The sequence below is a fragment of the Haplochromis burtoni genome, unplaced genomic scaffold (genome assembly GCF_018398535.1).
Source record: "Haplochromis burtoni strain Fernald_Lab_line unplaced genomic scaffold, NCSU_Asbu1 Contig_89, whole genome shotgun sequence".
NCBI classification, from domain to species: Eukaryota; Metazoa; Chordata; class Actinopteri; order Cichliformes; family Cichlidae; genus Haplochromis; species Haplochromis burtoni.
In genome coordinates, this window is record NW_024582450.1 from 599,255 (window position 1) to 612,803 (window position 13,549).

The 13,549-nt window shown below is 40.0% G+C and overlaps 1 protein-coding gene across 1 annotated transcript; it reads left to right on the plus strand.

Moving 5' to 3' along the window:
- The first annotated feature begins 3,495 nt into the window (after positions 1 to 3,495).
- Positions 3,496 to 13,521, plus strand: LOC102294487 (RNA polymerase II elongation factor ELL). Its single transcript, XM_005934347.2, has 12 exons — positions 3,496 to 3,785; positions 6,127 to 6,171; positions 6,288 to 6,409; positions 6,882 to 7,042; positions 7,899 to 8,191; positions 8,433 to 8,557; positions 9,919 to 10,393; positions 10,481 to 10,568; positions 10,656 to 10,722; positions 10,839 to 11,010; positions 12,134 to 12,178; positions 12,277 to 13,521. The coding sequence occupies exons 1-12, from the start codon at positions 3,651 to 3,653 to the stop codon at positions 12,403 to 12,405; spliced, it is 1,857 nt and encodes a 618-aa protein (XP_005934409.1). The 5' UTR covers positions 3,496 to 3,650; the 3' UTR covers positions 12,406 to 13,521.
- Positions 13,522 to 13,549: the final 28 nt, after the last annotated feature.

The following is a 13,549-nucleotide window of genomic DNA, read 5'->3' on the forward strand; positions in this document are numbered from 1 at the left end:
ACCCTGGGCCTAATGTCACCATTGATGAGCAGCTGATCCCATTTAGTTGTGAAACATATTGCTTCACGTGTAAATGTGTTGTGTCTTTCCACTCACTCCACTTGATTATAACTGATTTATTTTTTTTATAACATTTTATAAAAAAAACCAAAAAACGAGAAGGACATTAATTCATAAATGTGATCTAACAAAGGTAAAGGGAAAAAATTAACTGTTTGCTGTTGATATGTCTTGTAATTGGGATGAAGTAAACATCTGTTGAGTAATTTAACATAAAATTGTTTGATAGTGTTAATTTGGAAAGCCAAAACTCTAGCGGGTCTACCGGACCCATGAACACTGGCTGAGTAACAAAAATATGAACACCACACAAGGGTTAAGATGCTAACTGAGGCCTGTAGAGTCTGAGATGTAGTTCTTTGTATTTTTGCACTTTCTTTGAGTATTACACAATCTGTCCTCAAGGTCAATTCGGTCAGGTCGGGACATTCCCTCTCAGGGTGATACAGTTATCTTGAATATTTTGTGAATAATCTTTCAAATTTAAAACTTTGTAACCTTTCCCAGACTGACAGGCAGCAACAACTGCTTCTTCAAAGCAATGACTTCTGCTTTTTTTTATAGAGACACTCACAACCTACCCTCTTAATTCCTGTAGAAGCAGTAAAGTTGTACTATATATTTATATTTTACATGTAAAATAAAATGTAATTTGTTGTTCATACGAGATTGTATTTAGCTAATTTTAAGATATGTTGATATATAAAACCTCAAATATGAAGGAGAGTGTATGAAAATGCAGATGAGTGTAATACTGCTTCCAATACTGAACTTTTGATTGAAATACAAATGAATTCAGTTAATCAAACTGTGTCAAATATACTGTAACTGGTGAGAGCTAAGACTGTAAATCAGAAAGAATCTGGATATAATAGAGGTGCTCACACTTACTGATGATCGGATAATCGAGTGCATTTGATTAGCAGCACCTGGCTGGTGTTTACATTTAGTTTTTGTATACTGCTCCTGCAAAGTGGCTGAATTTTTGTTAAATATATAATTACTTGTTGTGTTATGTAGTTGAGCCGACCTGCCGAAGGTAAAATTGTATTTTTATGTCCCGACACATAAAATGTTATGAATGAAAGTGTGTGTACTTTCATTTTTGTGTACATACTTTTGATTTGAATGAGAGAAAGAAGGAGGAAGAGACAGTAGATAAACATTTCAGAAAATTGCACACCGGTTGTGTACTTGGGCCAAACCACAATTAGGTCAAGCAAACAGATTTAGCCCGGAGCAAAAGCAGCATGTATAACATGTTTATAAGGCAGTGTGAAACAAGCAGCACTGTGTCTTATGGTATTTAAATTATTTTTAGTATTGAGGGCTAAAAGCTTTACTACACAGTAGAGCCTCAAAAAGCAGCAATCATCTCCCTTTTTGAAAAGGTTATCTCAGCATGCAAAATCCTTAAAGATCTTGTCTTCTATCTACAGAGATGTAATAGAGCAACAGGCTGGTTTTGAACTGTATGCAAACGTATTATCTGTCAAAGTTTTTTGGGGTGCTATCTATAGTAAATGTCAGCTGGCTCACTTTCCCAAAGGTGCATATGTTAAATGAAAACTTCATCTGTGTGTGTGACAAGCTGTGTGCAAAACAATGTGAAATATCAGCTTGAGCATTTAATATCCATTTAGATACATATATATGGATTGCAGTCCAAAATGCAGTGTTATTGAGTCATTGAATCGCCTGACACACCCCATTCCTCCTGCTGGGAATGACTTCAACACTCACTCATGCTGCAGCATTCTGAAGAGGCACATTTTGAATGAGTACCTAGTAACATCATTTTGTCATGGTTACACCAATGTGAAATGACAACCACCTCCTAAATAAGCCCTTCAAGGGAAATTCCAGTGATACATGTCCACCACATCTAACTAAAATAGGCAAAATTAAATCATTAAGATTGTAATTATTAACACCTAAAAATACAACATTATCTTGTTAAAATTTGCTGGGAAGCATTTGGTTTCTGGAATTGTTTCACTGGGTCTCTCACAGCTGGAAAAAGACAAACACAGAAGACTAAATTATCTCTATATGTGTGACTCAGCAGCGACAAAATCCACCAAGAAAAGCTGAGAATGTAGATTCCCTCAGAGCCACTCTGCATTATATTTCAGCACGTGTTGAACTGTCACATGGTGCCACGTTTATATCTTGATGTTACTAGTCAAAAAATTTAAATGCATCACTTAGAGTTGTAATTGTGAGCATTGTAGCAGTGATTCAGCCCAAAAAAATTGCACAAATTCTGTTTTGCAACAGGCGGCTAGAGACACGTGTCTAAAGATATAATGTAAAATTGGTTCTTTGCTAAGATGTCTGTTACGTGTCGTCACAAAAGCAGTCCGTCCCTTGAGTTAGGTGCCTTTTTTTATACTTGAATGATTCGAAGGTCAGTGTTAAGCAGCTTAACAAACAAGAACAAACACAAACATTCATCAGAAAATGATCAGGTGCAAGGAATGGACTGAAAATCAGTGAAAAAGCAGCCAATGTCTGATGAAAACATTTAAAAGACCTACAGAGAGCCTGATGAAATATTGCTCAAGCCAATTTTTTTTTTAATTACAAGAAAGTTTGGCTCCTTGGACGCAGACTATTAAGAAATGAGAGATGTCTCAACACTTGTACTGCTGTCGCCACTAACCTGAGTATACATCACAGATCTCTTAGTCTGTCTGATTCCACAGGTGGATGTAGATTTAAGATGAACTTTTACATGCACAACACAGGCAAAGCACACGTTTTGTTAATGGTCGCCATAAACACATGATATTTTTAATGTTGTAATATATTAGGAATATCATGTAATGGCTTGTGACCATTTTGCATCCCATTTTTGTTTAATCTAAGTTGAATGTTGTGATTAGATTTGTTTTAATATACTGGAACTTTAATGTGTAGTCCGCTTTTACAACAGAGTAGTTGTCAGTTAGTCAAATTGTACTCAAATTGTAATGTAGTTTAAAAGAAAAGGTGGTTAGAGAAAACCTACTTCCTCTCTATAGCTGTGCACAAACGTGCTAACCAGACACCCTAACTTCCTCATTTCTAAACACATTGTTTATTCTATATGGATAGCAATCATTGCTTAAAATATTAGGTTTGTCTTGCTCACACCCTTTTATTCTTGACATATAAAAAAGTACCCAAAAAATCAGCGTAAATTAATAATACTTGTATCAGTATTTCGCTCAGATAAATCTCCATCCAGCCGTTTATAAATCGCTGAAACAAAATCACCTGTGTCCTCGCACTCACTGTGCAAAGTACCCTCATCATGCCAAAGAAAGAGAATTAGCATAGTGAGAGGGGAAGTAGAAAAAAACAGTAGAGGTGGTTACGTAAAGCCCTACGTAATGGTTTATTTATGTCGGTGGGCCAATAAAATGTGCTCTGACTTCAGCCGTCATGACGTAATGCGATCTACTCCAGAATAGCGCGCGGCGGAGGAGCAGCCACACGGTGCAGTTCAGCTCTTTCTCTCTCCGGACCGTCTGGCCAATGTTTGTTTATTTATGTCGGATTCGTGCGGTCCGGAATAAGGCTGGCAGGGCGGGATTTGCGGCGGCATGTCGGCGTTAAAGGAGAACCAGTGTTACGGGCTGTCCAGCGGCAAACTGAGCCGCGGCGGTAACATCTCCGTTTTTCACGTAAAACTCACTGACAGCGCGGCAACAGCCATTAATACCTTCCAAAACGGCAAGGTGGGTCATTTTCTAAAGTATTTTCTCTTCAAATAATTACAGTTAAGTACACTGACATTTAAATTTAACGTACCACTTTGTCAAAGGAACAATTTTTGGGTTTTTTAACAAAGGAAAAGACGAAGTGATACTAAACGCGGGTTTGTTTTTTGTGTGTGCTTTAAATTTCGGCCGAAGTTCACCACTACCTTCCCCGGTTGTTGACTCCTACAAGCTCCCCCCTTTTCAAGCTATGAAATGGAAATACATGTTGCATAATACAACGCAGAAGCGTTTCCCTGTGTGCTGATGTTTGTAACGAGCTGCTGGCCCACTGCTCACAAGCTGCTGGCAAAGTACTAGGAATGCTAATCAGTGCCGGGGTCGAGGAGAGGAGAAAGGAAAAAGGAGGACAGGCTGTGTGTGTAGGGGGGAGGAAGGGAGGTTAGTTGTGGGAGGATATTCTGAATTGGATTTAAAGACATGGAGTACTTGTGTGATTTATTTTTCTTTTTTTAATTTGCTGAATATCATAAAGATCAGAAGACAGATGGACGAACTCAGGCAAACATTTGACCCAGTTAATCATAAATGAATCAGACGCTGCAGGAAGTGTAAAGCAGAGAACAGTCATGTACACTTCCTCAATGCACTAATTCCTCCTAATACAGATAGGAAACTCCTCAGTGAAGAAATGACAGCTACAAGCTTTTCTGATGAAAGGTGGAAACCACGCTGCTCATGTCATGTCCTCGCTTTCAGCGTAATACAGCTGTGATGAGATTGAGGGGGGAAAGCACCTGATGAGGAGCAGGCTGTAATATGCATATATCAGTGTTTCTGAGCATGCATTTAGGTTCTTTATTTAGCTTTAAGCATGTCTATTCAAATCCTACTTGGCTGGATCACAGATACCAAAAAAGAAAAACCCAAAAAACACCTCCACACCTTACTCTGTACTAGCAGCCACCTCACTTTCTCTGCACTCATCAACAGGTGGACTTATGCAAAGGTCAGAATCGAGTCATCACATACTTTCCATCCCTGCTGCAAACGTGTCACTTTGGCTAGTTCGCTCCCTGTGAGAGATGATACTGTGTTTCATCATATTTTTATCTGTGGAGCTGCTTATTGACCTTAGCCAGTGCAAGGGGATGGAGGAGCAGCAGCACCTGGAGCAGACAATGGTGCATGTACCCATCTGTTTAAATGGGAACTGAGCACTCAAATAATACCTGACATGCTTGTTTAATATCCTGAGTTTATTAATAGGACTGGGTTTGTTCTTGATATGAACGCAATGGGTGTAGGGTTTCTTTTTCTCTTTCGGATTCCTAAGTAGGAGGGGGAAGTAGCTTCTGGGTGGTGAAAGTGAAGCAAGTACAGAGCTTAACAGTGACTTAAACATGCATTCATTTTAATGGCCAGCAGGAGGTGACTTTTCTAGTTTCAGGAAGAAGTCCAGTTCTAGAAGTCTATTGGAAAATGACCCTGCTGCTCACTTGATCTGTACCCTTATTATATGGTTGTCTGATAACTTTATGGTTTCAATTACTAGTTTCACAGCTTATTCAATACAGCACGATTCAATAAGTGTCCAGAGGGACAGTAAAGTGGCATATCTCCCTTGTTTTTCCATCATATCCCTCGCTGTTTATAGACGGCAAGAGAGGGATGGGCCTCACTAACCAATGGATGATGTCACAACAGCATTGTCTTATATCCTATATACAGTTGGTGTGCACTATGCAGGTTAAGAGCTAATTAGGAAAGCTCACATCTTTCTAAATCGATAACCCTGTTCAAAAATAAATAAATAAATGAATACATAAATATTCTTCCAACTGTAGCACTTGAGACCTGTAATCAGACCCTTACTGGGCCGCTGCAAATGAAGGGATACTACCTTCACTTGCAAGCTGGTGTGGGGTTGTGAGAAAAAAAGATGTTGGAAAATTCTCTGAAATGCTGTTCACAATTACGAAGAATAACAGTACACAAAACAAAATGAAAATGGGGTACTAGCAGCCAGAAAACCACAATGAAGGTGGAGCCAGAAGCATTCAGATGAATAGTGCAGACCACAAAACATCCTCTGCTGCCCTGCTCTATATGTATATGTGTGGGCTTGTTTTACTATACTTGTGGCATCTGCTAACCTTGTGGAAACTATTATAACTGGACTCCACAAGTTTAAGGTTAAGCATTTGTTTGACGTTGTCAACGTTAGCAAATGAAGCACTCGTACAAAGAGGGTTGTGAGAAAACGAGTCAGTATGTTAATGCTTGTGGGGTTTTAAAGATGCACACATCTAACGTTTTCTCTCTTTCTTTTTTTTTTTTTTTTCCCCCCCCACCACAGGGCTGGTCGGCCCAACCCACCATCTGTTTTAGTGGAAATGAAGGGGTAAGAAGGACGTCTTACTGCTGACACAAAGCGATCCTAATACATTTTAAAGCTGATAAATCTCAATCTTTCAATCTCAATCTGCTCTTTTTCTTCTTTCCCTATTCATATTACAGAGAATCACCATCCCTTGTTCGGAAAATAGAGATGAAGTCAGGAATTTCACCTTTGGTGTAACTAATGTTGCCCGTGATAATCCCCACGGAAGCTTTGACTGCATCAAACAGCTCAGCACCAGGTAAAGGCAGCAAAAAGTATCAGTTTCGATATAGGAAGGGTTTTCAGATTAAAATAGAGTTGTAAGGCTTTAACTGTATTGTTTTGTCTGAGGTGTTTATATGATTATATGTTTACTTAGTATTATAGATGTAGAAATAACTGACTGCCTCAATGAGTATTAATCTTTTCAAATGTCTCTGCCCCCTGCTGCTGTGTGAAAGTTACCCTGCTGCTAACGTTTCTCTGCCTTTAAATGCCAGAGAAAACTCAGGGTTCCTGACTGCATAAGCATAGAAATGCACTGAAGTGGATTTAAATGTCATGTATTGGCGAGGCAGACAAGTAGTCCAGCATGCATCTAACTGAACACTACCTAAAGCAACTGCGTCCTGAGAAACAATCTTTTATTTGACATGGATAACCTTTGCAAGGAGTCGTTAAAGCACTGTCAGGTCGCTGTCTGTACACGCTGTCTTCTCTCCTCCTCTCAGTGCCGCCGAGGAGCTGTCATGTCTCGGGGTGATTCAGAAGAAGATGACAGTCAAAGCCACAGATGAGTCGTACGATAAAGCTCGTCAGAGCATGGCCCAAGCTGAGGAGGAGACGCGCAGCCGAGGGGCCATTGTCATCAAACACGGAAGCCGCTACCAGGGTATGAAGTATAGAAAACACTTGCACGTCCACAGAGTGTACTCTGTTATACAACAGATAACTCCAGCTAAGCGAGAAGATTGGCCTGAAGAAAAATTTGTTCTGTGCTTATAAGCACAGACAGCCATATTGCATTGGTTGCCTTGGCAACATGTGTAGTAACCAGTGACATAGTAACGGCCTGTCTTGTTTTCTCCTGCATGTTTTGTCCTTTTGTGTAGCTATCTGTAAACTTTCTATATGTGATACAGTGGTTTTAAAGAATACATGGTCTCTATGCACATACAGAAACTGCGTTCTGCACATGTTCCTCAAACATGAATGTGCATGATGAAACCAATGATTTAGCTTTTTTTTTTTTTTTTTTTTTGCAAACCACCAAACCATTTCCGTATGAACTGATATATTATAGCCTGAGTCTCAACTGCTTTCACCGAAAGGGCACATAAATATACGCGTATATATGTAGATGGGTTTTGTTGATTCTGTCATTTCAGAGGAAGCCTTAAAAAGAGAAAAAAACTTCCTTACAACAGGCTTGTGCAACCATGTGGTTACTTCTTAAATTAGACAGCAGGCTTTGCTCACTGAGATGCGTGTGCATGCAGCTTCGTAACCTAAATGTGGGTTTCTGAAAGGTGAAATGAGGTCTTATCTTTGTGTTTATCCACATCTCTGCTTTTGGAGAAAGTTCAGGAAGAAAGTCCTTTTCCCCCTCAGTATCTGATTTTGCTTCTCTGTCTGGAAATAGCAATACATGTTAGAAAATGAAGCACAAGGTTATTTTTGATGATTGAAATCTCAGAAAGTGCTCCCCTGATGTCATTGATGTAAAAAAATTTCCTGTTTCTTTGAAGGCAAGAAGGTAACAGTGCGAGCCCCAGCCCCTGCTCTGGCCAGACTCACCAAGCCAAAACACTCGTCTCTTCTCAGCAACGTTAAGAAGGGAGTCGGTGCGTCCAAGCCGAAGAAAGATGCCTGTGCATCAAACAGGAGAAGCAGTTGTGATTTGCAAGAGAAGCCCCTCAGGGAGAGAGTAATGCACCTGCTGGCTCTAAGGCCATACAGGAGGCCCGAGTTGATCCTGAGGCTGCAGAAAGACGGGCTGACAGCAGGAGACAAAAACATGCTGGACTCTGTACTAATGGAGGTATTTCTGTTCCAGTTTTATACAAACATAACATGCAAGCATTAGACTGTGTTAAAACTGCCTTTATGCACGTGACTCTTGGTTTCCTTAATATCAAGATTATGTTTTTGCAACCTTTGACAAATCTGTAAAGAATATGAACACACATGGATCAGTTTGGGAATCAAACTCTTAAGTCAACTCCTCAAAAACAATTGTCTTAAGTCTTTTCTCCCCTGTTTTTGTGCATGCTTGTGTTCAGGTCGCTCAGCTTAATAGTAGAGACAGCACATATGTTCTGAAGGACAGTCTGTATAAGGAGCTGCAGAAGGACTGGCCCGGCTACACCTCTGGAGACCAGCAGCTCCTCAAGCGCATCCTTGTCAGGTAACTTAGATAAGGATGTGCCTGCTGCTGTTTTCATACTTTATGACTACTGCAGAGCTCTCAGGCCCTACGTTTCTTCATTATAATTTGTTAAACTTAAGGAATGGAAATAACTGGCATTTTAGTTCATTTTCATCACTTTGTAAATCACTAAAGTGGCAAAATTTTCAGAGTTCAGTGATTATGTGTAAGTGTTTTTGAGGGTTACAGGTTGCTTTTCTGCAGTGATGTAATTTCTCAAATTTGTGTTTCTGTAAATAGAGTCAGTTTCAAAAAAATCTTTTTGCATGTTTATGTAAAGCAACCGTTACACTGGCAGCAACAGTTCAGACCTGCATATGTAGGTTTTTTTTCTTTCTTTTTTTTTTTTAAGCTGCTGTGATAATTCGAGAGTATGAAATGACATATTTGGACAGAAGATGCAGCGATTGTGAAATTCTGAACCAAAATGAAAGTTTACTGTAACAGTTTGGCTGATGATAACGATCGACATTTAAAAAAATAAATCAGTTCCCTTTTTTTGTGCCAAGCCATTCATGATCATCCTTGATGCCAGCTTCATATCATCTTGGTTGAATTGTGCCGAGATGGTGTTAGTATTCAGCAAACATCCCTATTCAACTGTTGTAGTTACTCATAATACAGAAGGAAGCACTCAGGTTGCATAAACCAGTCTTAGTTTGAAATTCTCTTCAAATGCAGTTGCACAGTGATCGAAGACTCTGATAAAACTTCTTCTCACAGCGAGTGCTCTGGTGCTGCGGATAAATTCAGTTAGCAAGAGGCCACATCTTAGAGTTCAATTATCTGATCTGTGTCACCGTCAGCCGTTCGGAGGAGACTGCATGAATTAGGCCTGTATGGTTGAAGCAGAAGGTGAACGGATGGTATTTGCATATGTGGGTCCCACTATGTAGCATGGAGGAGGAGGTGTGATGGTGTTGGCGACTTATTCAGGATTCAGTGCAACATTTAAACAACATATTTGGCAGCAACACGTCATCCCATCTGGTTTGTTTAGTGGGACATTTATTTATTTAAATAACAGGACAATGAGCCACTGGACACCTCCAGGCTCTGTAAAGCCTATTTAACCAAGAAGGAGAGTCAGGGGAATTATGGGATATGTTTGATCACAGAGTGAAATAAAGGCAGCTTCTAAAAGCATAGCATTGTGGTGCTTTTGATTTAGACTTTTTAAACATTTAGCACTTGCATCATTTATTTTTTTTATCATATTATTATTATGTGTTTATCTGGAGGGCTCTGCTGTTGCATTGCACTGTACAGCACATGCAAGAAAGAAGAATGGATTCCAGGGAAATGCTAATTAAAGCTGATGCCCTGTGTTTTCTGTGCAGGCGACTGTTTCAACCGCAACAGAACCTCCTCGCTGTCCCTGAGGCCCAGGTCAGCCCACTGCGAGACACGCCCAACTCTTCGCCAGCACACCGTCCAAAGCATTCCCTGCCAGAGGAATACACTGACCCTTTGGCCTCCAAGAAGCCCAGGATTTCCCATTTTTCCAGCAAAGCAGCCAGTGACAAGTCAAAAACGAGGCCTTCTAAACAAGCTCACGAGGACATCACAGCAGATGACAAGCAAAGAGTATCGCTTGATCCTCAGAGACTTATTGACTCCTTGTCAGCAGTCTGTCAGCAGGAAGAAAAGGTGGCTAAAAGGTTAGAACCACCTCACGCTCCCCCGAAAGAACCCGAAATTCCACAAGATCACCCTCAGGATAACTCAGATCGCCCCCCATCCCTTCTAACGGTGCCAGATCTTACCAAACATACAATAAAAAAGAAGAAGCGCAAACACAAACACGGAGACCATGTGAGAAACTGCTCCTTATTTGTCTTTTAATAGTTATTCCATTTGACGTGACACATTGCTAATTTGGATTTGTATTCATTTGTCAAGGAGAAGGATAAGAAGAGAGACAGGATGGAGAAAAGAAAAAGACCCAACTCAGAGCATCCAAACAGCAAAGCCTCTCTGGACTGCACAGGTGAGGCCTAATGGCTGCTGACTCATCAGCACATGTGCTGCTTGTTTAGTTTTTCACTTAGCTGACATGTTTCTGTTTTTCTTTCAGAGCCGGCTGACATTTTTTTTGACTCTAATGCACTTCGAGTGGACAGTGACACACCAGACTATTTATTGTAAGCATCATTCATTTGAACAAGTATTTGCAATGGTCAAAAGGGGTTGTTTACTTGTCTTAATGCACTTTTATTTAATAATTTCCTTTTCTTCTTTTTTCCCGCCCTCTTCACAGGAAGTACACAGTGATTTGTAGCCACGAGCAGAGACAAAGTTACAAACAGGACTTTAACAAGGAGTACAATGAGTATCGAGATTTACACGCTCGCATTGACAGCGTGACGCAGCAGTTCATGGATTTGGACACACAACTCAAGCAACTCCACCATGAATCCCATAAATATAAGGTAGATGTACAGAAAGTCTTTATTTTTCTTTTTTTTTTTTTTTAAATGGAGGAAGTTTGCATAAACATCCTCTCATCTTTCTTTGCTGTTTGTAGTTAGTCATTAGACACATACGTCCACTTTATTAGGTACACCTTACTTGTACTAGGTTGGACCCCCTTTGGTCTTAAGAACAGCCTTGGTTCTTCATGGCATAGTTTCATTCTTCAGAGATTTTGGTCCGTGTTGGATTGCATCACACGGTTACTGCAGATTTATCGGTTGCACATCCATGATGTCAATCTGCCGTTCCACCATATCCCAAAGGTGCTTCATTGGATTGAAATCTGGTGACCGGAAGCAGAATTAAGTGCAGTGACAACTGAAACCAGTTTGATAATGTTTGAGCTCTGTGACAGTGTGTTATTCTCCAGAAAGCAGCCATCAGAAGATGGTACACTGTGGTCATAAAGGGAGGGACATGGTTAGTAACAATACTCAAATAGGCTGTATTGTTTAAATGATGGTCAGTTGTTCCTAGGACGTCCAAAATGTATCAAGAAAATATCCCCCACACCATAATACGACCTGTCGCCTAAATTTGTTTAACTTACGCAAATTGTAGCCTCAGTTTCCTGTAGTGGCAACAAGTTAGGTCTTCTGCTTCTATAATCCATGTGCCTCAAGGCTGCAAGTGCATTCAGCAATGCACTTCTTTATACTTGTTGGTCCGAAGCAGTTGGGCCTGTAAAGTCATTGCTTGGGAATCCCCAAAGCACTCTAACATCAGTAAGACATTTTCACCTACAGAATTGCCACTATGGGTGAAGGATTTATTTTTGGCTCATTAGACTGAGCAGATGAACAGGTGTACTTATTAAAGTGAGCAGTGACGTGTATATGTGGCAAATTCAGTCATATTTTTCCTATATCAAACGTTCACACACAATGGGGCCCCTGTACCAGCATTTGGGGGGGTGAAATTGTTAGGTCATGGTTCCTGAAGCCTAATAAACAAAACCATGAAGACAAACAGTGATGTATTATAGTTTTTCTGTGATCTTATAGTCACATAAGGATTATTTTGCAACTTTTCACAGACTTGATTTAAATTAATCTTTATTTCTGTATTTTTCCCTGGCAGACAGTTAGAAATCAAATTCTTCAAGAGTATCGAAAAATTAAAAAGGTAATGACTTTCTTAAAACTCCCCACTTTTTTTTTTTTTTTTTTTTTTTTTTTAAACCACCGCTTTTAAATAATCAAGTTTTCCTTTCCTCACTACAGTCCAACCCAAACTACAATCAGGACAAGGCTCGCTGTGAATACTTGCACAACAAACTGGCACACATCAAGAAGCTCATATCAGAGTACGACCAGCAGCAGCTCCGTGCGGAGCATGCCGCTCTGAACTGAAGAGCCTAACTCGGAATGACGAGTGAACTTCACGAGTACGACAAAGATCCCCAGCCAAAGGGGATTCATGCTGCTGAGCTCAGTGCCATCATGCTTAGGTCTGTGGTCTTAATGGCTAAATATAGTATCATTAGATCTACTGCGATTGTTGGCAAGGTTAAGTCTTTTGTGAGGAGCTGGAGTGATCGGACGGCAAGATGAGGGATTTTCTTTGAAAGTGGTCAAAGTGATGCTACTGCAGCAACACGGGAGTAACAGTAGTTTTGCTCTAAAACCTAGAGCTAGGGTCTTACTCCTCAAAATGCAAACACACGAGGAAATGAGGTGAAAAGCCTTAAAAACATTTGGAGATTCTCATCCCTATTACACCTTTTAGTCGTTGATTTGGGTTTTTTGTGTGAATTTAATCAATTTGAGTATTTACTAACATGTTCTGTCAAACACATCAGTGTTGAGGTTTAAACTATAAACATGAAAGAATAATAAACTACACGCTGTACCCACCCAGACAGCTCATACAAATGGCAGGTGAAGGTTAATGTCTGATGGCAGCTGGGACGCAGATGTGTCCTGAGAAGAATCCGTCCTGTTCTTCGGGTTTGGTGAGATTACGAGTCTTGCCAGTTGGCTGTGACTGCCGAGTTTTGCCTTGTGCTCCAACTGGACTCGATTCATAGTATTCCACTGGTACTGTGCTTCAGGTGATTTTCCTGGATCACTGAAGACTGTTATGTTGAATGTCATGTGAACTTTAAGTTGTAATCAGGGAATGTGTGTTCCGCACGAGCTTCAGTAAAAGTGTAAATTTAAAATAGGTTTTAATTGTCTGGAAGGACGTTATTATACTGTTTCTGGGAAGGAATCGAAATATGAAAAGACGTAGTTGCATGCTGTGTACTTTACGGAATGCATGATGCATTACTCAAGATTTTGTCTGAGATTCAAATAAATCTGTTTATACTCATTTTGTGTGATACTTCTCCTTATTTACTGTAATTTTACTCTAAATACCAAATAAAAGAGTAATGAATGATGTAAGATGAAAAGGACACTGTAATCATCGTTTTGATGCAGAAATACTACTTTATGCCTGTAAAATGTTGTCTTTGACATCTTTTCAGATCAACTAAAAAGGGGGGAAACA